We start from the raw sequence: 26,235 nt of genomic DNA, 5'->3' as shown, positions 1-26,235 counted from the left end.
GGTGGGGGAGAGGGAATGATACGAAATGCTCAAACCCGGACTTGCAACTGTGTTTAGGCACGGACGGAAAGCCCTGCGCTGCTTCTCCAGTGCAAATGTCTGGGCTCTGCCTTCTTCTGCAAAAGCCCTGGAGGGGAATCTTCACTGCCGTAGCAAACGGCAGACTTTCGTTTACCGCCCTTGGAAGTTAAGTCGTCCCGAGTTTAGGTCAGGGAGTCCTGGAGGATGTAGCGCGCCAGCTCCAGGCCAGGAAAACCGGCACGGCGTCCTTGCGGGCGGCGAGGGGCGGGCCGGGGAGGCGTCTCCCTTTGGCCCTGGTCGGAGGCGGCGCGGGAGGCGGGAGCTGAGCCTCGGTGGCAGGGGACGATGGTGGAGGCTTGGTATATGGACGATTCCCGGGAGGACCCCCGGAAGCCGCATCGCCCAGAGCCGGAGCGGCCGGTCAGCCTAGAGCAGCTGAGCCGGCTGGGCGTCTTCTACTGGAAAGTAGGCCGAGCAGGAGGAGGAGGGAGGCGGGCCGCATCCGAGACTTGCAAAAGGTGCCCGGTGTCTGGCTCCGTTTGCAGCGAGCTTGCGCGAAACCAGGCTGGGGCAGCCCGAGACATACGCGACCGACTCGTGCTCCGTGGCGGGCAGGGCTTCTCAGGCCTTGCTTGGGAGGGCCGAGACCCGAATCCTCCCTTAGCCACTGAGCACACCAGCCGCCCTGAGGCAGCGCGCTTCGTTCTTGAGTTAACCGGGGCTTGCTAAAACCTTGGAGAGGCCGTGGGAAAAAAAATGTTCATCTTGGACCTCTCTCTTTCTCACCCACACGCTCACATACCCGGGCTTGTTTTCTCGCTGGTTTCCCCCGCTGCGATTTATTTTTTCCTTTGGTGTAACGTTTCTTTTTCCCCTTATCCCCTGAAAAAATGCATTAAAAATAAGCAGTCCAGTTATGGAGATCGTACAGGGGAATCTCTCACGTCTTGAAAAACCGACAGGTCCTGCAAGTTCTGCTTTAACGGATGGCATTTGTTTTAATGAAAAAACCCGATCATCTTCAAATTTTAAATAATGCTTTGGAAGGCCCCCCCCCTCTACGTTTAGGGCCTGCAGTTGCCCCGTTTTCTGGGTTTCACAACACCCGACACACAAAACACAGCCTACTTATGATTGTTCACTGTACAATATTGCCAGTTCAGTCACTTGCTGACCTGGTGAAACTTCTTGTGTGAGTCGGGCCTCTTGGCCTTTTTTGAATCTAATTTATCCAATGAGATCATTGCTTTAGTTCTCTGGGACTTAGTGGGTCATGAAAGGAAATATACAAAACAAATACAATTATTAATAACAGTAATCATTAGCATCACTAATAATGTCTGCTGATAACTTAACATCTGACAAATTTATCATGGTGTAGTGTAAACTTTCATACATTAAAATTCACCTTTGCAGGTCCATTTTGTGTTCTGTTTAGTTGACCAGAAGAATATCATGTATTCATTTCATTCATTTTTAGCCATTGCCTATCCACTGTAGGATGAAGGCCTCTTCCACATGTTTCCAACCTATACACTCCTGAGCTTTCTTTTGCCAGTTGGGCCCACAATAGTTGCTAATGTTGTAGCTCCATCTTGTTTTAGGTCTCTCTTTTTATCAAGTGGGATCCATTCTATGACTGCCTTAGTCTACCTGCCATCAATTCTTCTTGCTATGTGACCGGCCCATTTCCATTTCAATTCTTTTACCGGCTTGAGGATATCATATACTTTTGTTTGTTCTCTAATCCACATGCAGATCAATCTTGTCTTTAGCTCCAGAGGGCCTGGAGAAAGCAGATTATTTGGACTCATTTCGATTGGCTTTCAGACGGGGGTTTAATGCAGAGACAATTTTGCTCATGTTTGTGGATGGCCTGTGGTGGAGCTGGGATTGGAGTGGTGTAGCCATTTTTTTGCTCCTTGATCTCTCAGCAGCTTTTGATACTATTGATAACTGGAATCGGACTTTTCGTTTCTAAGTGATGCTGTCATGAAAATGTCACATGACCACGTTGTGTAGCAATGACAACAGTCTCCATTGCCTTTGTTTAAGTGAGAATTGCAGGTTGTTAAGCAAGGATCTCCTCACAAGTTGGGGCTTCCAATAAGCAAAGTTACTCGGGATGCTGTTAGGAGGTTGCGAGTTCTCAGCAACTCACAAGCAGGTTGGCAGGTGGGAAAATGGTTGTGGCGGCCCAGTGAGTACAGCCAGGAGGGAATGAAAGCTCCACTTCGCTGTTTCTGCTGTTCCCAGCTGACATTTGTCCTTTTCTGCTGTTGCTGATGAGGTGCACCCAGCCTGGCCCTTCGTTAAACAGTTGCTGACCCTGGAAGGCATTCAAGAAGGTCGTGTGTGGCCTTTGGAAAAAGGTCTTCTGCAGCCTGCAGCTGCCTTGTGAAGGGCCAGGCTGATCACACCTGGTCAGCAGCAGGAGGAAGAAGATGGCAAAGGTCATCTGGAGGTGGTGGAATGAGTGGTCATTTAGTGAGGACTACCTGTGTGCTTCATATTTAATGATGTCATGAATTTCAGTCCTCAGTTCCTCAGGCATGTTTAGCAAATCCAACCCATGACATTTATTCGTTATGTTCACCACATAATTATATAGAACAGTGTTTCTCAACCTTGACAATTTTAAGGCATATGGACTTTAACTCCCAGAATTCCACAGCCAGCAATGCTGGCTGTGGAATTCTGGGAGTTGAAGTCCACATGCCTTAAAATTGTCAAGGTTGAGAAACACTGATATAGAACATTACAGGTATTTGTTATGAATGCTGGATTTTCTTGGCAAAAATCTGTCAGTCAGTCTCCTGCTTGGTTTTGTGTACCCAGTGCCAACTGTTCTTATTATTGTTAGTGTAATGATAGTGCTTTAGTGTATAGTTAATTTACCTTTTTTAGGTGTGGGGTCAAGTCGATGTTGCAAGTTGGCTTAGACTTAATCATATCAACTATATCTGTGGTTGAAGCATAGACGCAGATCCCTGAAATGTTGAATGGCTTGTCTTGGAGTTGAAAACATTCTATCGTTTAGTCATGCTTAAAAATAAACTAACATTACTACACTAACTTTACTAACTACATTGACTTTGGTACCGTTTTAGTAATAAGGACACCTACTCATATTTTCCCTGTGATTTCTACAGTAGATCTGTTGTTCCTCTTTTAATCTAGCCCTTTGGATATGGCCTATTTACAATGGATGACCTTTATGAGAATATGTAGCCTCTCAGCAGTATTATTTTTGGTATCTTTGGGATATGCAAGGCCCTTTATGGCTCCAAGTATGAAGTCCTATTTTCCTAATCATTTATCAATCATTTGTATTTATTTAGGTGGAATTGGCTAATTTAACAGGTAAACCTTAAAGACCCATTTTTTTAAAAAAAAAAAATCCAAAATCTCCTGCACCTTTGTTCTGGTTGTTTCTTTATTATACACCTTAAATATTGGAAGGTTGTTACCTTCTAATAGCTTTTGTCAGCCTGATTCCCTTTGGATGTGTTGGATTTCAGTTACGGTAATAGAAGGTCATTATGGTTTAGGATTATGGGAATTGAAATCCAACACATCTAGAAAACAAGAAAACTGCATTAGAAAAGCCAGGGCAATCTGTTGATGACCTGGGCAAGACAGATGCATTTGTACTCAGTTTTACACTGCCACTCGTTCCTTTAAAGTAGAGCTATTACCTTTAGAGGGCAAACACAGGTACTGTTAGTATGGATACCTGAGCAGTATCAAAAATTGATAAATATGCTAGGATAGTCCTTTTAGTCTTGTCAGGATTTAAACTTAATCTCATTGGTTTGCTTGGTTCATGCAGCTTTCTCTATTAAAGCTAATTTCATTGTTTTGGAAATCTGCCCTCTTAGTGATGGCAAGCTGCCTTGAGGGAAATCCAGGGAAGGACTTAAGGATTTAAAACTCTTTTTTTTTTGTAAACATTTTATTTTCTAATTTTACAATCATAAATATTTAATAAACAAGGTGTTGTCTGGGTTCATTGGTAATTCAGTGGTACATATTAACTTTCTCAGTATAGTTCCAATACTATACCATCCAGTGCATCTTTGATCTTCTCTTCTTCCTGTGGTGGCATTTTTCCACACTGGGCAAATACAATTCTTGTTACTGTTAATACAAACATAATTAAATATAGACATCTTCATCACATTTTTCTGGTATTATACATAATACCAATAATGTCAGTTTATAATATCTTTTCTAGCCAAAGTGCAATTGTATTTGCACTTAAAATCCATTTGTTCCATCAATATCCTGTTTTCGGTGCTTCTTTTTTTTTTTTTAAATCCCATTAATGTTCAAAATATCTCTATCACTTATAATTTTCTCATAATATATTATATTTGGGTAACCAAAAGCTTTCCTTATTCAAACTCTTTTAGAATTTTCATATTTCCCATCTCATAACAAAATATAATATTCTTGTTAGAAATCCTATTCTTCTAGTTATAATAATACTTTTATTTCTCACAGTTATCTATTTTCTTAACCATATTCAAACACCTGTTTAATAATATAATATCCCATCTCTATTGCTTATAATTTTCTCATAGTAAATTATATTTGGGTAACCAAAAGTTTCCCTTATTCAGACCCTCTTGGCGTTTTCATATTTCCCTTCTCATACCAAAATATAGTATTCTAATTGCATATCCTTTCTTTCTAGTTATAGTAATACTTTTATTTCTAACAATTATCTATTCTCCTAGCCATGTTCAAACATCTATTTAATAATATTATATCCCCTCTAATGGGTAAAAAACCTCTATTTTCTTCATTCTTACTCTGGCTTTCTTCCTTTACCAATTAACTTTCCAAGTCAATGCATTTGAGTCCTCAAGTAGTTCTTCCCCTATTTTTGTGTATATGGTTGAAGTAAGAAATACAATTTGATTAAAGTATTTTTGGAAGAACACTCAGCCCATTTATATTAATTAAATAGCTTCCTTTTTTCCAGGAAAAGGTCTTAAAGTTATAAAGAGAGGATAGAGTCTCACCCAGTTTCATCCACGTTACTCAAAAGTTGTTCGTTAGTGCTTATTTCCTTCAGTTGTCAGCAGCTTGTAGCCAGTCTTTCCCCCCGCCGGTTTGGAGGGCTTCCTCAGATCAAACAAGAAGGGATGCTATCCCTCTGTGATCAAAGTGGGTCCCCTCCTTCGTCACCTCTCCGGGGCGACTTTCAATCCTTTTTAGGGTCCCCAGCGGGGCAAAATCGAACGTGGAAGATGGAGCCCCATCTTCCTGCATCCATCATGCCATGACATTAAACCAGAAGTCTGCAAGGGTTTAAAACTCTTGATGTAGCTGTTTCCCCTTCTCTGGAAAACTTAATAATGACATTACAACGCTGGCTTTGTCATAATCTTATTTCTGAAGAATCAAAATGATCTAGAAAATAAGAATATTATTGCTAATCTCTGAAGAGGCTTTATCCTTTAAATAAGCAATTCTGATGATCCTTGATCCATGTACTTATTTAGATTAATGTTTAAATTGTGGGATTCTTCTGAAGCCAAGGTGTATCCATTCATATGATTAGGCTGATGGGATGGGGTTATTTGCAGAATCGTGGGATAATATATCAGTACATGAATGCTCACCTAATCAGGAAAAATGATGCTTTGCATGACTTGGAAGAGTCCATGCATGCATCTGTGGTTAAAATTATTTATCCAAAGGAAATAATTAGGACAGTTTTACTTTACTGAATTAGTATTGTGCTGTATCAACCTCAAGAGTTACAAAAGGATGAAAAACACTTGGTTATCTAAACAAACTGAATATTTCACCTTTTTTCTTGACCACTTTTTTTTATTTTTTGACAAATGTTTCATCCCTTCTTAAAGACACACTGGTGAGCTTTCAAGAGAAGAAAGTTGCAAGGTTGCGTGTTAAATCTTTGGAAAGTCTCCTGGCAATAAATAGATGTAAACTATTATGATTGCAAAATCTTGTTAGTTGTGCCGAGCCTTAGGTGACCCAATTTTTAATTGTGTGTGAAGCATAATCACATTTAAACAAGCCATTTTTTAGCCCTATTTCTTCTTCAATTCAGCATGAAAAACTGCTTTAGAGCAGTGGTTCTCAACCTTTTTAATGCCGCGACCCCCAACCAGTCGTAGGTTGAGGACTACTCAACCGGTCGTAAGTCGAGAACTACTCAACTGGTGCAGCACCATTTGCAGAATGGGACTTTTGGTGGGCTCAGCAGGGCAGAGACAGCCTGGACAATTCCTATTGGCTTTTGAAAGCCAATAGAATTAGACTCTATTCAAGAGAGTCTATTCTATTGGCTTTGAAAAGGCAATAGAATAAAAGGGAGTAGCACAGCTAAGGAAAAGGGGAAAAATATGGCGGACTGCGTTGTTTGGCGACCCCTGTGAAATGATCGTTCGACCCCAAACAGGGTCCCGACCCACAGGTTGAGAACCACTGCTTTAGAGAGAACTTAATTTCCTTGTACACCAGAATGCCGGTTACCTTGTTTTGAATAAATGAACCAAGACAGTCCTTTTTTCATTTTGTAGCTGGATGCTGACAACTACGAGACCGACCCAGAATTAGCAAAAATTCGTAAGGAGAAGAAGTATTCTTGGATGGATATAATAACGATAAGCAAAGATATGCTGCCAAATTATGAAGAGAAGGTAACAACTACAGCTTTGTTTCAGCTTTGGGAGGATTGTAAAGACTGGAATTTGCCACTAGAGTGTGTGCCAGTTTAAAAAGTTTCTACTCTGATGTCTGAGCAGTGGATTCCCTTTGTTTAAGAAGTAAGTCCCACTTCACAGCTTCCGTAACAGGAATATGTGAGTGTATAAGCGTAGCTCTCTTTTATCTGCTTTCTAATTTTTATAACAATGTTCTGATAATTTAAGAGCCAGAAAATTCTGTCATGTGAATTTAATGACAGAATGCATTACTTTTAAATAAATACATATTTTTTAAGTGCCTGGAGAAATGACACATGTTTAATTTTTACTGCTCATGTTAAAGTTGAGGCAGTCCTCAAAACCACTTTGCTCTCTCAAAATAGTGTTAAATTCACAGATTATGCTGGGGCGAAGCCATAAATATGTTTATTAGGCTTAGAATATTACTGTGGTTTATTTAATATAGGGAATGGCGTAGAGATGTTCAAATGAGTTGGGGACTAAGCAGGATAGTTTTCCTGACACAAGAGTGTGTACAGTATATCAAGCTTCCAAAGGAAATGGAAATAACAAGTGTGAGATTTTTAGAGTGATAATTCAGGAAGAGAGGCTTCTCTTTAATTTTCTTAGGTGGTTGTCAAGGCAATGCATTTGAAGTGCTATGAATATTTTAGTTGATTGTTGGAGAAAATTAAGAATGCATACCTGGTCTATTTCTCTTGATTCATTTTGTGTATATCATCACTTGTTGTGGTTAGCATTAATTTTTAAAAATTATCCTAAGAAAGACAAAATACTTCTGTCATTGTTAGTTTTTTTATTTACTAGATTTAGACTTTCTTCTAACAGTAACAGGAAGGATGATAATAACCTGGCTTCTGAAAAATAGTTAAGCCACTGAAGGATTCATTGTCAGAAACCTGTCAAAAGAAGCTAGATACATAGATGCAGGAACAAAATAAATTATTGAAGCTTTGATTTGGCTACAACTTCTGAAATCTGACTCTTTCTAATGTCCTACCTTCCCAGAGATAGATTTCATTCTGTCACTTATTTATTCTTACTATCAGATACCAGTCTACGGAATAGAAAATATAGAAATTAATTAGTTCTTAGGCAGAGAGTTGATACATTTCATGAAACATGGAGCCTGCCATTTCAGAACTGGCATTGCAAAAGGTTATCTGTGAAGTTTAAAAAGCAGATGTTGCACATGGGCAGAATTAAAGGGTAAGAATTGTTTTTGTAGTTCTTTTCCTTAGTTTATATTAATGGCACTTAGGAGAAAGAAAAAGCCTGAATAGGAAGGGAGGCAGGCAGAAACAAAACAATAGTATTCCTTTGAGATGTATCCATAACCACTGAATCTACTGATTTATTTATAGTAGGAGTTCAGCCGTCCCCACATTGGTTGGTGTTATTTGATTGTGAGGTAATATTCTGGCTAGGAGTTGTGTTTCCAGCACATCTGGAGAATATCGAGTCAGAGAACACTGCATTTTGAGTGTAGATCCAGTGACTGGGTTTATACAACATACTAACTTTCAACATATTAACAACAGAGCCAGTCTGATCTATTGGTTAAGATGCCAGGTTAGAAAGCAAGAGACCATGAATTCAAGTCCCACCTTAAGCTGGTTGATCTTGGCCCAGTCACTCCTGACAGTTAGAACAATTAACCAATGAAACAACCTGCCTCCAGAAATAGTGAATGCTCCAACACTGGAAGTTTTTAAGAAGAGATTGGACAGCCATTTGTCTGAAATGGTATAGGGTTTCCTGCCTGAGCAGGGGGTTGGACTAGATGACCTCCAAGGTCCCTTCCAACTTTATTATTATTTCTTTCTCTCTCAGCCCAACTCATCATCTCACAGGATTGTTGTTGAGGGGAAAATAGGAGGAGGAAGGTGTGTGGGATATGTTTGCCACCTTGAGTTATCTGTTAAAATAATAAAGGTGGTATATATGTGTGTGTGTGTGTGTGTGTGTGTGTGTGTGTATTCCGATATTTTTGCTGACAAGAGTTAAAGATTTAAGTGGGAGACCAGTATAGCTATTTCGGATTCATTTATCCTCATTAGCTAGCCACACCCTTTATGTGATTTGAACCTGGGCAGTCTACATGTTAGGCAGTTAACCACCAGGCCATAGACTCTCCTCCCCTCTTTGTCAGCTGAGTCAAGGGAGTATATACAGAAAGTTTTTCAGACAGACCGGTCTGATTGATTACACCTTGGCATTTTGACTGCTATACTGCAGTTCTACTTTTTTATAATTTATGTATATATGTATATGTTGAGATGTGTTTGAATATTAGTAGCTCGGGTTGGTAGCTGGGCTGTTGGTTTGATTTCTGGGCTTAGTAATTCCATCTCTGTTGCGGGGGACATCTTCAGTGCGGTTTGAATTGTGTTCTGTTTGTTTGGAATATTGCTTCCAGTATTTCAGTTGAAGTAGCTCTCTCATTCTCGGTGGTTGGTAGGGTATATGACGCCTGATCTTTGATTTTATTCTGTTGGCTCTTTTAAGTTTTGATATGGTCCATCTGAGAGTTGAGGCTGGGTTGTGGGCTACTGTGAGGTCATGTTGGCAGAGTGGTCTTGCTGTCATCTCTGAAATGTTTTGTATGGAAGGAATTGTGATTCATTTGGTCATTGCTATTCCTGCTGTAGTAGTTGTATTATTTTGGGCGTTTGTATTATTTGTATTTTACAAAACAGGAGCTACAGGCAATGAAGTCTCTCAACTGACAGCAACATTGTCATCCTACTAGCCGAGAAAGGCCGAATGATAGTCATACTAGACAAGGCTGACTACATACAAAAAGCCAAACAACTCCTACAGGACACAAACATCTACAGATGCACCAACACAGACCCAATGATGAAACTGACCAACATGATCAACAGAACCCTAAAAAAGCCACAGAAACTAAACGAAATCACCAAAGAGAAATACCAGAGAATGAAAGCAACTGATTCAAACATAGCACACTTCTATGGTCTCCCAAAAGTGAACAAAAAAAACAACCCACTCAGACCGATCATCTCATTTCCTGGCACACCCACTTATAATCTCACAAAAGAAATATGGAAACGCCTAAAACACCTCATCAGCGATTCCCAATACTCCATAAACAATGCAACGCAATTCCTGAACAAACTCAAACTCCTTCACATTGACGAGGACGAAACTATGATATCATTTGATGTTACTGCATTATTCATATCAATAGACCTGAAACTAGCAGTTGACCTAATCAGAGAACTTCTAGACAAGACACATCCATCAAGAGGACCACTCACAACTAGAAAAAACATGTGAACTCCTCCAACTATGCCTAACCACCTATTTCAAATTTGACAGTGAGGTCTATGAACAATTGAAAGGATCACCTATGGAATCCCCCATATCTGGCCTGGTCGCAGAAGTCATCATACAAAGAATTGAAGAAATCGTTCTCTCACACAATAAACCCCAAACTATGGGTACACTACGTGGATGACACCTTTGTGATAATCAAGTACAACCAAATCGGCTAGACCTACCAAAAAACCAATAACATCTTCACAGACATCCAATTTATGATAGAAACCGAGAACAACAATGAACTGCCATTCCTGGACGTCCTTGTAAGCAGAACCACCAGTGGCCAACTTCTAACATCCATATACAGAAAAACAACACACACAGACCAAATCCTCAACTTCCACAGCAAAAACCCCAAATGCCGTAAACAAAGGTCTGTCAGAACACTTTTCAGAAGAGCAGAATCCTATTGCAACACAGAATAACAAAACAGAGATACTTATACAGAGTCTTTGAGAGAAACAGATATCCATGAGGCTTCAACCAGAGATCCCTACATCCAAACAACACAAACACCCAAAACAACACAATAACTACAACAATAGGAACAGTAACGACCAAACGAATCACAATTCCTTCCATACGAAACATTTCAGAGATGACAGCAAGACTACTCTGCCAACACGACCTCACAGTAGCCCACAAAGCAACCTCAACTCTCAGATAGATCCTATCAAAACCTAAAGAGCCAACAGAAACAAATCAAAAATCAGGCATCAAATACCAAGTCCAGTGCAACACTGTGAAAAGAACTATGTGGGCCAAACAGGAAAAAAGCTATCTACCAGACTGCACGAGCACTCCCTGGCTATTGAAAGACACGACCCATTGTCCCTCATGTCCATCCACGAGGACTCAGAACAACAGAAGTTCGATCTAAGTGGGACGACAGTTATAATCCAAGCAAAGGCAAGGAGAGAAAGAGAATTCCTCAAGGCCTGGTTCTGCACCAACCAATCAATGAACAGACACATTGACATCGACTCCGCCTACCAACCACTGAGAGCGAGAGAGCTACTTCAACTGAAATACCGGAAGTAACATTCCAAACAAACAGAACACAATTCAAACTGCACTGAAAATGTCCCCCTGAACGGAGATGAGTGGGGTGTTTTCTTTGTTCACTTTTGAATCAGTTGCTTTCATTCTCTGGTATTCCTCTTTGGTGATTTGGTTTAGTTTCTGTAGCTTTTTTAGGGTTCTGTTGATCTTGTTGGTCAGTTTCGTCGTTGGGTCTGTGTTAGTGCATCTGTAGGTGTTTGTGTCCTGTAGGAGTTGTTTGGCTTTTTGTATGTAGTCAGCTTTCTCTAGTATGACTGTCATTCGGCCTTTCTCGACTGGTAGGATGACGATGTTGCTGTCAGTTGAGAGATTTCATTGCCTGTAGCTCCTGTTTTGTAAAATACAAATAATACAAACGCCCAAAATAATACAATTACTACAGCAGGAATAGCAATGAGCAAACGAATCACAATTCCTTCCATACGAAACATTTCAGAGATGACAGCAAGACTACTATGCCAACATGACCTCACAGTAGCCCACAACCCAGCTTCAACTCTCAGACGGATCCTATCAAAACCTAAAGAGCCAACAGAATCAAATCAAAGATCAGGCGTCATATACTTTACCAACTAACGTGAGAGAGCTACTTCAACTGAAATACCGGAAGCAACATTCCAAACAAACAGAACACAATTCAAACCGCACTGAAGATGTCCCCCGGAACGGAGATGAAACGTTTGCAACCTAATTACCAAGCCCAGAGATCAAACCAAAAATCCATATGTATATGTATATACGTATATGTATGTATCGTGTGTGTGTGTGTGTGTTTGTGTGTGTGTGTGTGTGTAAAATATGTTAAAATCATGGTTTGTGGACTAAGCCATAGTGGCTAGATTCATGTTCTGTGTTAAATGATGGTATTGTTAAATATGGCTTTTTTGAATAAGTGATTAATAGAAATTATGCATCACAGTAAACCAAAACAAACATTATATTATGGCTTAATTCAGTGTAAATCAATGTAATTTAGCCACTGAACTCCTTAAAGATCTGTCGAGTGCTCCTGAAGAATTATCATTAGACTATAGGTAGTCCTTGACTTACAACCATTTATTTAATGACCACTTGAAGTTACAATGGCGCTGAAAGAAATGATTTATGATCAGTCCTCCTTATTTACTGATCATCCTAACATCCTCATGGTCACATGATCTGAAATTAGGTACTTGGTAACTCACATCTATTTACGATGATTACAGCATCCTGGCCATTTCCCCAGCCAGTTTCTGACAGTCCATGAGAGAAGTCCATGGGAGAAGCTGGATTCACTTAATGAGTACATGATTCACTTAACAACTGCAGTGATTCGTTAACAACTATAGCAAAAAGGTCATAAAACCGGGTGCAACTTACTTAACAACTGCTTTACTTAGCAATGGAAATTTGATCCCAATTATGGTCATAAGTTGAGGACTACCGCTGTGCTATAATGCATTGTACATGGGTCTGGCCTTGAAGACACTGTTGAAGCGTCAATTAACAGAAAGCAGCAGCTATATTGTTAAGGGAAACTTAGTTGAATAGATTAACATACTTTTATCCTAAACAAGTGAAAATAGTACTTGATTTTTCTGAGGAGGATTTGAGGTTTTACTTCTTTGTTTTAATTGAATTTAAAGCCCCAAACAACTCTCTAGGTCAAACAAAGTGCCTAATAATGGCACCACAGCTTTGTCTGGCTTGAGTTTTGGTTTATTGCCCGCCCTCTGTTTTATTATTGATTAGGCTTAGCAGCTTCTCAGCTTCACTGAATCTGATAATAAGGAGAAACAGAGTTGGGCATTTAATTTTTTAGCCAGTCAGAGTACTAGGTTTATTTCTTATCAGAATCATGTTCCATCCAAACTGATAAATTGGGGGGGGGGAAGAAAAAATGGCACCCTGATTCCCAGAGAATAAAACCAAGGAGGATGGGGCTTGCTAACAGAGTCTGACTTGTCTGAAGCCAACGTGCATCCAGACATTCTAGGACAGAATAAACACCTGATGGAAGGAATGGAGTAAGATCTCAGAGGTAGCAAATCTCAAAAGTAGAAGGTGCCAAAAGGGAAGACTGCATGTGAAAAGGGTCTTGAATGCCTGAGGAGAAAGAGAAGCAAGAACTAGAATGGTCTCCCTGTCAGAGCTATCCTCTAAGGAAGGTCGTGGAAGCAGATCCTCTGCTCAGTGCAGCAATACATCTAGATGGCTTTCTACCCTACTCCCTTGTCAAGGTGTGTCATCCTTCTCAGCCTGACACCTTTTCTATGTGGATTTCTACTTCTAGAACAGTGGTGGTGAACCTATGGTACGGGTGCCAGAGGCGGCACTCAGAGCGCTCTCTGTGGGCACACGCGCCGTCACCCCAGTCCTAGGCCTTCAGCTGGGTTTTATAAAACCTTTTTGCTTTAGGCTTCCGCTGCCGTGTGCAAAAAAAAAAAAAAAAAGGTTCAATCAGTCAATTTCAACTTCTCGTAGGAAAAAAAAAGATCTTGCAAAGTTGGAATTGATTGATTGAACTTTTTAGTCCCATCCAGTCGGCTATTACCACCGCAGCCACGCCCACCCAATGGGCCACACCCAGCCAATGGGCCATACCGCCCACCGGCACTCGATGATGCATAAGTGGGTTTTGGGTTGCAGTTTGGGCACTCGGTCTCTAAAAGGTTCGCCATCACTGTTCTAGAATGTTCAGCCTGATTACTGATGTTCTGAGAAATGAAATCTGTAGATTCACAGCAAACTCAAGGTTGACTCAGCCTTCCATCTTTCCCAGGTCAATGAAATGAGGACCCATATTGTTGGGGGCAACAGGCTGTCTCTGTAAAACATTTAGAGAGGGCTGTAAAGCAGTGTGAAGCGGTATATAAGTCTAAGTGCTATTGCTATTGCTATTTTCCAACCTAGCTATTGCTAATTCCCAACTTTAAGATGTATTGATTTCAACTCCCAGAATTCTTAACAATGGCTGTATTGGCTAGGGAATGCTGAGAGATGAAGTCCACGCATCACAAAGTTGTTTAGGGTGGTAAGCACTTTTTTAGATCTAGGTTGGAAAAATTGAAGCACATGGTATTCAAGGCTGTCTATAAAATACTTTAGTACCTGAGGCAGAAAATCTTGTTTGCCTATTAGTGCAGAGTTCCCCAACCTTTTGGGCACCAGGGACCGGTTCCGTAGAGAGAGGTTTTTCCGCGGACCAGAGGGTGTGTGGTTTTGTTTGCTGCCTGCATCTCGCGGATGGGGCTTTGCTTGTTTGTGTAGATTGGTTGTGGTATGCTGCAGCCTGGTATTGGTCCATGGACCGGGGGTTGGGGACCCCTGTGTTAGTGCAAGTCCTCCCCGGTAAACCAGACAGGAAACACAACCAGATGAGCTAAATCTACTTTATTGTAAGGGTACATTAACAGAATCTTGCGAGTCTGAAAATGCAAATCTTTTGCCGACACTTTTAACTAATCCATTAGATTGGGTCTTCCTTAATTTTCTCCTTGACCATTAAGCAACTGAGGACTCTTCCTTTTTCTTGTCTGATCATTTCCTGGGAAGCATCTCTTCCCCTTGTCCCTCAAGGTCATTCTCACATGCCAATACACAACTAAAAACAATATATGGAGTAGCTGCTGAGTAGCTAAGCTTTTGTGACATTTCAAATCAACTGCTTGAGCCAGTCTCCATCCTAATGGAAGGACAAATCCTCCTCAGGAAGTCTCCATAAATACCTTTCAGTAGCAGAGAGGAACATTTTCGTTCAAATATCAGTCATTTTTATATTTCCATTTGTTAGTCTGGTGTCTTCTAAGTCCTTTAGAATCTGCAATTTAGAATCCACAACCTGTATAATCAAAACTCAGCTGGAAATTTTGGATGCTCCAATCCTAATGTATCTAGGTAGTACTAAATTGAATCCAGGTAGCTGACAATATGATCTGTTTTGGGGGCCTCATGAAATGTGAGATTTTTTAAGGAAGGGCATATTTGGAAAGCAATGCTATCTAGAGCAGGGGTCTCCAACCCCTGGTCCGTGGACCAGTACCGGGCCACAGCATGCCAGCAACCGGTCCGCACAAACAAGCAAAGCCCCATCTGCAGGATGCAGGCAGCACACAAAACCCCGCCTCCTCTGGTCCGCGGAAAAACCTCTCTCCATGTAACTGGTCTCTGATGCCCAAAAGGTTGGGGACCTCTGATCTAGAAAGCGGGAAATATGACTTCGTTCTCTCCATAGATGACAACATATTTAGTAGGACCGTTGAAACAATTTAGAAGGGCGCTTCACTCATTGAAATAAGCCCTCCCAAGTTGCCAGCTTGCACAGTTTTGATGAGCGTGCTGCCATCTGGTCAAGGAGGAACAAAGCGCTTAAATTCTATGCTGGGCATAGAGGAGGGAAAGAATACAACCAACATGCTCATTTGCTTTTATGTAATTCTTGTTATCTGCAACAACTAGCTTGGTATTTCAATACATAGCACACATAGATTTAATGTTGCAAACAGCTGGTCTCAAATTGAGGCTGATGGAATGTAAAGATTACTGGGAATGTGCATTTAAAATATTTCCCAACTAAATGTTCAGAGGTCAGAAGTCCTTCATCTGCTGTAAGTGTGCCGATCTACTTTGTATAATTGCTGTAAGGATAATTCTGAGAGAACTTCAAAATCTACCTTATAAACATTGAACAGCTGCCTATTAACAGAAGCTTGAGCACTTTGGAAGTAGCACCTTACAATCTGGGCAGCATGCAATATGCTATGTGTTTGTAATAGACTTGCTCCACAAAAATGCTTCCTATTCTGTTCCTTCCCTGTCCTAGATAAAAAATTTTTACGAAGAGCACTTACACCTGGATGATGAGATTCGCTACATCCTGGAAGGAAGTGGATATTTTGATGTTCGTGATAAAGATGATAAGTGGATCCGGATTGCTATGGAGAAAGGCGACATGATCACGCTTCCTGCTGGCATCTATCACCGATTTACACTGGATGAATCTGTATGAAACAGGCTTTTTTTTTTTTTAAACCCACGATAAAATAAAAACAAAATAAATAAATAAAATAAAAACCGCAGTTGAGGCAGATGCAGACCAGCATAAACATAGCTCTGGTACACCCCAGGTACAAATCACTAATGTAGAAATGTGGGGTTAGAATCTTCAAGAAGCAACGTGTACAAGTTCATACCCCATTGTAACAATTTTAACAACTTGATGGGAAATCATTGATTTGGTATTGGTGAATTACCTTGCTTGAAATCATAGCACAGTATCGGAAACTTCCTTGACTTCCAAGCCGCTCTCTCGGCTTAGAAATCAATTCCTCAGGTTCAGGGAAAGATAGTATTAGAGCACATATGCTTTCTTGGCTCTGAACTGCTATCTTTATAGATAAACGGAGCACTTGTGTCTCCAGCCTTGTCATAAAATCCATCTTTAGTAAGGGATTGGTGTTACCATAGCAACTATCCATCGGAGCCTCAGGAGATCTGTTTTTTCTGTTGTTTGGCTTGTTGTGTAGGATACAAAGCATTCAGAACAAGGTTGAAGGAGCTAGTATTTTGCTGTGGCTCTACCCTCAGTCGCCGTGGATTGGAGATCAGTTTGTGGGACCCTTTTGTTGGTTTTATTACATAGGGAAAATATGCATAGGCTGTGTTTCTGAATCCCAGGTTTTGTGCTAGCCACTGTGCTGCAATAAATGTGCTTTATTTTATTAAGATTGCTAGGCATTCTATTCCATTTCATTTCAAAACCTTAAGCCTCCTCCCTCCACAATGCCTCCTAAATAACACAATTCAGACACACAACTCACCAATTCTGACTTAACAAAAATCTTAGTCCAACTTAACTTGCTGTTTCTAATATCTCTGATCTTATACTGTTTAATACTCAGACACTGTGTGTTTGAGTTATTAAACAGTATAACATCAGAGACATTAGAAATAGCAAGTTAAATGGATTAAGAATTTTTTTAAAACTCAGAATGCTGGCCTGCATGAGCCACTGAAATTTTTAAAGTCTTAATTTAAATATTAAGCAGCTGTTGCTAAAATGCTGCTACCGATGGGGCTAACATTTAAAAATATAAACCAATAATTATGTGGTAATAGAAAGGCTAACGTGGTTATAGCATGAGCTGTCGATCACAAGCAAGAGACTACGTTCCATTTTAGCGCATGTGATGAAATGAGCTATTTCTTACCCAACTCCTGCTGAGAAAGGAAAGAATGAGAAAGAAAATAGAAAGAAAATGAATTATTTATTTTCTTCACTGATAGATAAAAGGTTATCATCTGAAAGCTTGTTTCCTTTCTGAAATGAGGCTCTCCATTTTTTCTAGCTAAGTAGGTTAGAGATACTGAGTGGGGGTAATGGTCTCCTGCTTGTTGCTTCGAGTTGAAACTGCTGTTAAAAGACAAGTTCAGACTGGCCTAGGACTTTGTCCCTAGTAATCCAATTTCAAATCTGTTTGATTGCAGTTCAGTATAGTGTGTGAACTAAGCCATCATGTGCCCAGTTATTTCCTGTATCTTCTTGATAGCTGAACTAGCAAATTGGTTTTAGAGTAGCCTGTTTGCATCATTATTTGTAGAAAGAAAAGAGTATGAATTCCAGTCTTGGCTGGATTGTCACAATGATAAAGTTTAAGAAATCATAAAGACTTTCAACATTTGTGCAATTAATGGCATGCTTACCCTTGTGAACTGAGATTTCAAACTTAACAACATTGATGCAAAAGTGGATAGCCTCTTGAATTCTTTGCAACTTAAACCTAAGATTATCAGGTTTGGGCTGCAAAAAGTGCACAACTAGCTCCCTGCAATTCTTTCCTGACGTCTGTAGGTTACCTGGATTTTTTTCAGTCCAGATTTGTTTTACACCCCAATAGGTGGATATTCAATATCAATTTGTGAGTTATTCTATGGACACTTTTCTACATCAGGGTAGTAGTTCTATGATCCTCCAGTCACAGCTTCCAGGTTTGTCCTGTGCTTTTCTAACCTTGAGGAATAGAGAATATCGTACACGAAGCATTATTTTCTCTTAAATGGCCAGTTTTCCTGCTCCCATGCTTTGAAGAACGTCATACCAACTTTTCCTTGAGATTATGTGCGTGAAAAGCACCAGCTGTTCAAATTCAGTTTCTTCCAGACTCAGGAATGAGGCCAATCAAATGATGGAACTCTAAATCTGCCAAATGTCCAAAGAACTTCTATCCCTTATGGGACTTTGAATATATTGACTCTGTTACCTGGCTGAGTTGAAGTGATTTATATCACTATTATTTCTTCCACAATGTCAATATTGCAAACTAGGCAAAGAAAATCAGACTATGCTATATTTTTAAAAGTCTGGGTATTTTCTAAGGCTTGAGTAAAATCACTTTGATTCTGTTCTTAAGTATTATATTTGCTAATGTTTCTTTTTTAAAAAATAAAATAAAATAAATCTCTTTAATAGTGTTTGTGGCAAAACCACTCAAAGACAGTTTTGTCCTTAATTCTTTCAGCCTTTTTGGTAGTTTTGAACCATATCTTTTATGAAAGTGAATATTTCTACTGAGTGTGAATTCTTGTGTTTTTCCTCTCAGAATTATGTCAAGGCAATGAGACTGTTTGTTGGAGAACCCGTGTGGACCGCTCATAACAGACCAGCTGACCACTTTCCTGCTCGAGCACAGTACCAACAGTTTTTGTCACAAATGGTACAATAAACCAATAGGACAACATGAGGCATGGAACACCCTGCAACATCTGTAACATTAAAATGGCAAAGCGGCTATGTCAGGGGTAGGCAACCTTGGCTCATATGGCTCAGGAATTCTGGAAGTTGAAGTCCACAAGTCATAAAAGGGCCAAGGTTGCCTACCCCCCTGGGCTATGTTAACAGCATCTACAGGTGATAAATCTTTGATTTCCCTTTTCAAATAAAAAATTTTAATATCAGATTTTGTCCTCGGATGGATTTCTACTTACAGTAGTGATTTATGTAGTTTGCAGATCTCAGTTGAGAATATCAATACTTTCTTGTCCCTCTTGCAAGCAATACTTAATCTGATTCATTCCTGCATTAACCTAAAGCATTATATTTGATAGTTACTTTAATGTTGTAATGCTAATAAAATATTCTATCTTTTAATTGTCTTCTGCCTTTTTAAGGAAGCTTATTACTGGTGGGTGCTTGTATCACCTACTTAAGGATTCATCTGTATAAGATGCACATATATATATGCTCACACAACATGCTTGGGTCTGCAATCACTGTGTAAATGGAAGATATGCAAGAGGTCGTGAAAATCCAGGTATGAAGTGTGAATTCTGCTTTTAAAAGTCAGCTCTGCAGAAGGATTGGATAAACATAGGTTTATCAACTACAACAAATGGGCCACAGTTAGTAAATTCTGTGGCATTCACTCGAACTTAATTCCACATAAATGGCAAAACTGGATATGATGGGATATGGCTATATTTGCACACAGATTAATTCTTGCTTAAGTGAACTACAGTTACTGAATTAATTGAGTTGCTGAAATCTGCCCAACTGGCTGAATAAAGTAATCTTGCTGGCTATGTTTGTAAATGAGCCACCAACTAGCCAACCGTGTTTTAACCTAACATGTGAGCCTGGCTGATATGCAACCAGGATATCCCATGTTGTTTTACAAAATGCATAGCAGCTGTGAGGAATTCTGATGCCGCAGAAGAATCACGATAAAAATTAATCAAAACATTAACTAAAGGTAAAATTCAATAAAATTATATTGAATTAAATGTAATCTAATTCCATTTTCAAATATTTAAAAAGTTGTTAGGCTTAAGAGGTTTGGGGTGGGGTGGGCTGAAGCTGCTTTTCTGTGCTAGGGCTGATGCTTTCGAGCAGACCTTTTAGTAGAGATTACTGTAGACCAGTGTTTCTTAATTTCAAGAACATTAAGATGTATGGATTCAAGCCTACACATCTTTAAAGTTGCTGAGATATGGGAAACAGTGGGTTAGATCGAAACTCTTCCTGTTTTTCAGAAATTCTTAAAAAGACTGAACTTTTTTGGAGAGCATTCTCATAGGCTTATATATGACATCATTTTTTTTTTCTGTTGTACATTATGGATGGCTTCTTTTAGGTTTAATTTATGGATGTTTTAACTTGTTTTATGTTCTGTACAAGATGCCGAGATTCTTTTGATTGTGGCAGGGTAAAAATGTGGTAACCAAGCCTGAAATTGTGGCTGCATTTACACAGTATACTTACTTATGGCTAACCAGTTTATCTACCTGACCACATTTCTTGGACTTATTTTATTTATTATTAGGCATCTATGTTGTCCTATCTTCCCAAGGCAACTCTAGGCAGCTTATTTATACAATCTTCTGAACTATACAGGTTGGATTTACATAACTAGGCTTGACTGTAGTTATTTTACAGTTTAGAATTGTGGGAATATAACCAAGGAGTACAGAAAATTAACAGTATTTTGTTTTAATTTTCAAATGATCTAGGCTTCTTTCCTGTAAGCCCACCAAAATGCAGATATTTATTTTCTTATTGATGCATTCATTAATTGCCCAGTTCTACACAATTGACTAATCCCTGATTTAGATTCTTCTCACTCTCCCTATTGCAGTAGTTTCTAAAAGTCAATACATCTCTATGGACAGAGAGATGCTGCTGAACTAAATGAGAAAATGCACAAGTAACCACAGAGATGAGTGAATCATTGGTGCTTCAGCAGAGCAACAAGTGGGAGCTATATTTCTGCTTGCCTGCCTTCCAAAAAGGCTGCCAGTATGTTCCATTAGTTCCACGTCTGTTAGGTTTGTGCAAAACGCAGCATTTGATTTCAAAAAAAGAGCACAAATATATTACCAAATATATTACTGCAGCTCCTTCAAAATTAGATATGACTTAAAGCAACCATCACTTTTCCTGCAATTATATAGTTCCTTTAAAGAGTTCTGATATTCTCTGCTTTTATGGAAGAGCAATAACTGCTTGACTTGAGGATTCTGTTTCAGTCTATGAAAAATGCTAAGGTTCTACATTGGGAATTCTTGAGCTTGGTGAAGAATGACATCTGAAATGGCTGGAATTGGACTGTAAAACTCAAGATACTTACTAGATGGCAGCAAAAAGCTAAGAGTTACTGCCACCTAGTGGTGTTTTACAGCCCTGATCTCATAAATCCAGCTTCACCCTTTTAATTAATTTACAGCCAAATTGATGGAAGCTCCTATCAAAAACCCAGAGTCTCTTGAAATGTTGCATAAAAGCTATGACATAAAAAAGAAAAAAATGTGGCTATTCTGCAATTCAGGAACAAGCCAGGTCTCATTTAAATGTTGAAAATAACGGTGTCCTCTTCCCTGGAATGAACCCACTTGCCTCCACCTTGATTTCCATAGCAATCAGAAAAGGAACTTGCTTCCTCTTGAAAAAGACTTTTGTTGGATTTGTAGCACCTCCATTCCTGGTCTCTAAACTTAACTGTGGCCTTTGTGGGTTAAAATACTGTATATGCATATAAACAAGCATCCACCAATTCAGGGGTGTCAAGCTGCCGGCCCGTAGGCTAGATGCATCATAGCGAAACCGCACCCATCCAATTGCTGGCAATGGCAAAAAAGTCACGATATCATGTGACATTGCGAGTTTGACACCCCTGCACTAATTTATTTTAAAACAGAATCCTTTTAGACTTTAGATATCTGTTATGCTCTTAATTGAACCATAGTTCTCCATGGAGATTACAACAGAATTAAAAGGCTAAAACAGCAGAATACATGTTGGGGAATGTTTTACTTTGTGAATTTTTACTTGTCACTGAAAGATATAATATCGTGGACAGCAAAAGGCTTTTCAAAAACAAAAACCAGCTGGCTGACCGGAAAAAAAATCCAGATGAAAGGATTGCACTCAAGTCCTGTCCTTCTGCAATCACACTGGCACATCCAGAGTGTGGGCTGTTTCATTGCGACTGAGCCTCCATCCGTGTTTTTGCTCTTTTCCCATTTTGCTTGCTTCTTGGGAGGAAAAAAAAAATGGCTGGCCACGATGAATAGCCCTTTAAAAGAAGAGCACTTGAAGACCTTGGGAAATCGAGACTGCTGACTGGTTTGAAGAGGTAAAGATTGGTGCTCTTAATTAGGCAAGCAAAGAGGCGCTGTTTACTTTGGTTTGACAGCCGCTGCGTCTGCCCGCTCTCAATCAAGAAGCAGCTTGAAACCCCCAGGACATTTGCTGGTTCTTTTAAATTTCAGAATTAAAAATTTAGCATCCACGAAAGGGCTGGTGCCTACTAGGGCATGGAGCGGTGGTGTGGTGCCAGTTGTCTGTGAAACCCATCTGCTAAGTTCCTGCTGTTCCAGCCCTTGGCACATGCTGTCTGGTCCGACAGAAATCCTCTCTTGGCTGTCAGGCAGAGATTTCAATGCAGAAATCTTTTTTTTTTTTTTTCCCCTGAGAGCAAAACACAGTACCAGACCCTTGTGCTCAGGATGAAAATCAGCCATTCTTTCATGGATGGTTGCCATTGTTGCCCTCTTTTGCTGATCGTTAAGTCTTGGGGTTGTACAGGAACAGTTGTCTGATGGGTTGAAACTGAAATGATAACGGGTCAAGAGATGTGTTTGGGGGTGGGGTGCTTCCCTTGTCATTCCTATATACTGGGCAAATTATAACACTGTTTTTAGAGGATTAAAAAAAAATATGGAATAGATAAGCTGATATACTTGATATTTTGGCTATGTCCCCCACCACTTCTTGCCACTGGTCACTGGATTAACTGAATCTGATGGAACTTGGAGTCCAAACTCTGTCAGTTCTGACTCCTATTCTCTGTCCCTACCAAATCTCCCTGCAGCACCTGAATGCTTCAACTTCAAAAAGGAAGAACTTAAAAAAGAAAATGTTGGCATAAGCACCACGAAATTCTACAAAATCATGAAGTGACTTATACAAGAACCAGGAGCTGAGTTTGTACATTATCACATTAAACCATAATGTGATTTGTGTGGCTTGGATTTAGAGCACAATGTGACTCTAGCCATTAAATTATTCAAATCATGGTTTACAGCATAGCATATTATGTGAACCCACCTAATCATAGTTTATTGCAATCCATTTCCTGCTGACCAGTGTAGAGCAACGTGTAATAAAACAAGTTGCTTTGCTTGCAGTGACTGCAAGGAAGATGTTGACGGATAACTGCTATTAATTGTAGGGGCGATGAATTGAGCCGGTAAGGATTGCTGTAATTTTATAAGGATTTTTACTAAAACCTATAGTTGCAAATAAATGGATTAACTATCTACCACTAAACCATGGTAATACAAACTGAAATTTAGCATAGCATGAACTACAGCAGAAATCTAGCTTGATAATTTATTAAATATGTATGCCATCCAGCTTCCAGCAACTCAGAGGTTTACAATTAAAACATTTTAAAATAAACAATACAAAACCCACAAAAACAGCACAAAAGAACAATGATGGCAAAGAGAATAAACCCAGAGGGAAACAGAAAGCAAGCATCAGCCATTCTCTCCAAAGGCGGGTGAAGAGCCAGGTCTTTAAGACCCTTTGAAATACCAGCCCCCCCTCCCTCTCTCTCATCTTCTATATCACCTATCTATCCATCCATCATCTATCATCTCTCTCTAAATTTGAAACTACCAGCCTCCCTCACAGGGGGACTGGAATGGGATCCCTTCTTTAAAGAACCAAGATTTAATTATCTGGGTTTGTACAATACATTAATGGTTTGCTTAATCATGGTTTATTGAATAAATGACTAATTAGTAAAAATTGGGAATCTTTTTTCTTATGGGCACCACTTCCTTATTGCTAAAAGATTTGGGAAGACTTCATACAGATGGGGAAAGAGCACAGGAGAACTGAGATTTTTTTGGTCCTTTTCTGTTCTGTGCGGCAGAGAAATAATACTAATTTGTCTTTCAATTCGAACCAATTACAGTAAGCCTGACAAAGATTTAATTTTGCTAAAAGGTAAATTGTGCTGCCACAAAGACTACAGTTTTGCTGCTAAATTTCAGTAGTATGAATTGGATGACCATTTAAGGATATATACATGGGATGGAGTACAGCATAAAGCTTGTAGACCAGGGTTCACCCATCAATAGTTTAGGATCTTGTGTGAACCAGGCTTGTAAAAAATGTGATTAATGTTTGCACTTTACATTCAGCTTTCTGGCTTAGCATGTGCTTATTTATCATTCAGCATATTACATAATGTCATGATTCCTGGTGTAGCATCAATAAACCAAGGCAAATGGGGTACAGTATATTCAATCAATGTCAGTGAATAAGCCATAGCTTATCTTTGAAATCTCTTAAGATAAGCTTCATTGTTTTTTGGGTAACAAAACTTTAACTTTCCATTGTTTTCTTCTGGGATATATTTTTAAAAGATCTTGCTTTCTAATGTACACATATCACTGAAAAAGAAAAACAAAAAATTCAGGAAGAAACCAGCATGGCTGCATAAAGATCTCTGACAAACTGAAAGACAAAAAGGACAAATACAAAAAAAAAAATGGAAAGAGGGGCACATAACTAAGGCTGATTATCAGCAGACAGCCAGAACATGCAAAGATGAAGTCAGGAAAGCAAAGACTCAGAACAAACAAAGACTTGCAACAGAAATCATGGATAATAAAAAAAGTTTCTTTCAACATATTAACAAGAAAAAAGTCAAGGAAACTGTAGGTCCACTAAAGAGAGAAGATAGCAAGGAAATAACAGGCAACAGGGAGAAAGCAGAGCTACTTAACTCATACTTTTCATCAGTCTTCACACAAAAAGAAACTATAGCCCAACATACAAAAAAAAACAAACACTGCAAAAGATAAATTAGAAATAAAAATTAAAATTGACAAGAAAATGGTAAGAGGGCACCTATCTGACCTTGAAGAATATAAATCACCAGGGCCTGACAGATTACATCCCAGAGTTCTGAAGGAGCTGGCAGATGTTTATCTCGGAATCATTACATCTTTCAAAAATCTTGGAGCACCAGGGAAGTACCTAAGGATTGGAAAAGGGCTGATGTGGTTCCCATCTTCAAGAAAGGGAAAAAAATGGACCCAGGAAACTACAGACCAATCAGTTTAACATCACTACCTGGGAAGATCCTAGAAAAGATAATCAAAAAAACAGATCTGTGAACAACTAGAAGCAAACAAAGTTATAACCAGTAGCCAGCAGATTTGTTAAAAACATCATGGCAAACCAATCTTATTTCATTCTTCGACAAAGTAGCTAAATTAATAGACCAGTGAAATACTGTGGACATAGTATATTTAGACTTCAGTAAGGCATTTGATAAAGTAGACCACAACCTACTCCTTAGTAAGCTAGAAAAAGGTGGAATAGACAAGATTACCACCAGATGGATCCGTAGTTGGCTGGCAAACCATACTCAATGAGTAGTCCTCAATGGCACTACATCCACATGGAGGGAAGTAAGCAGTGGGGTACTACAAGGTTCCATCTTAAGCCCAGTACTCTTCAATAGCTTCATAAATGACCTAGATGAGGGAATTGAAGGGGCACTCATCAAATATGCAGATGATACCAAACTGGCAGGAGTAGCCAACACCCCAGAAAACAAACTCAGGATCCAAAAAAATCTGGACAAACTTGAACAATGGGCCCTATCCAACAAAATGAGTTTCAATGTGGAGAAAAGCAGTTTTACATTTAGGCAGAAAAAAATCAAAGGTACAAGTACAGATTGGGTGAGACCTGGCTTAAAAACTGTAACTGCAAGAAGGACCTTGGAGTCCTAGTGAACAATCACTTGACCATGAGCAGCAGTGTGCAGCATCAGCCAAAAAAGCTAATACAATCCTGGGTTGTATAAACAGAGGAATAGAATCAAGATCACGCGAGGTATTAGTACTGGTTTATAAAACCCTAGTAAGACCACATCTAGAATACTGCAGCCAATTTTGGTCACCATATCACAAAAAAGATGTTGAGAGTTTGGAAAAAACTTCAAAGAGCAACAAAGATGATCAAAGGCCTGGAGACTAAAATATACGAAGAACGGCTGCAGGACTTGGGTTTGGCTAGTCTAAAGAAAAGAAGAAATAG

General features: G+C 39.5%; 1 protein-coding gene and 1 long non-coding RNA gene across 3 annotated transcripts; one reads left to right on the top strand and one right to left on the bottom strand.

Moving 5' to 3' along the window:
- Window positions 1–314: 314 nt before the first annotated feature.
- Window positions 315–19,150, top strand: ADI1 (acireductone dioxygenase 1). Its single transcript, XM_039331916.1, has 4 exons — window positions 315–486; window positions 6,582–6,701; window positions 15,940–16,119; window positions 18,716–19,150. The coding sequence occupies exons 1-4, from the start codon at window positions 367–369 to the stop codon at window positions 18,836–18,838; spliced, it is 543 nt and encodes a 180-aa protein (XP_039187850.1). The 5' UTR covers window positions 315–366; the 3' UTR covers window positions 18,839–19,150.
- A 2,751-nt stretch (window positions 19,151–21,901) lies between these two features.
- Window positions 21,902–25,108, bottom strand: LOC120302878. Of its 2 annotated transcripts, none has more exons than XR_005555257.1 (2): window positions 25,045–25,108; window positions 21,902–22,719 (listed from the first exon to the last, which is right to left on the bottom strand). It is a non-coding gene; the product is annotated as an uncharacterized LOC120302878 (long non-coding RNA). The 2 variants fall into 2 exon arrangements; XR_005555258.1 differs by lacking the exon at window positions 25,045–25,108 and adding an exon at window positions 23,218–24,606.
- Between the last annotated feature and the right edge of the window lie 1,127 nt (window positions 25,109–26,235).

This window comes from Crotalus tigris, unplaced genomic scaffold, assembly GCF_016545835.1.
Source record: "Crotalus tigris isolate CLP2741 ecotype Arizona unplaced genomic scaffold, ASM1654583v1 scf7180000024439.5362192, whole genome shotgun sequence".
Lineage (NCBI taxonomy): Eukaryota > Metazoa > Chordata > Lepidosauria > Squamata > Viperidae > Crotalus > Crotalus tigris.
The sequence above is the reverse complement of the archived record's forward strand: the minus strand, read 5'-3'. Positions and strand labels throughout refer to the sequence as shown.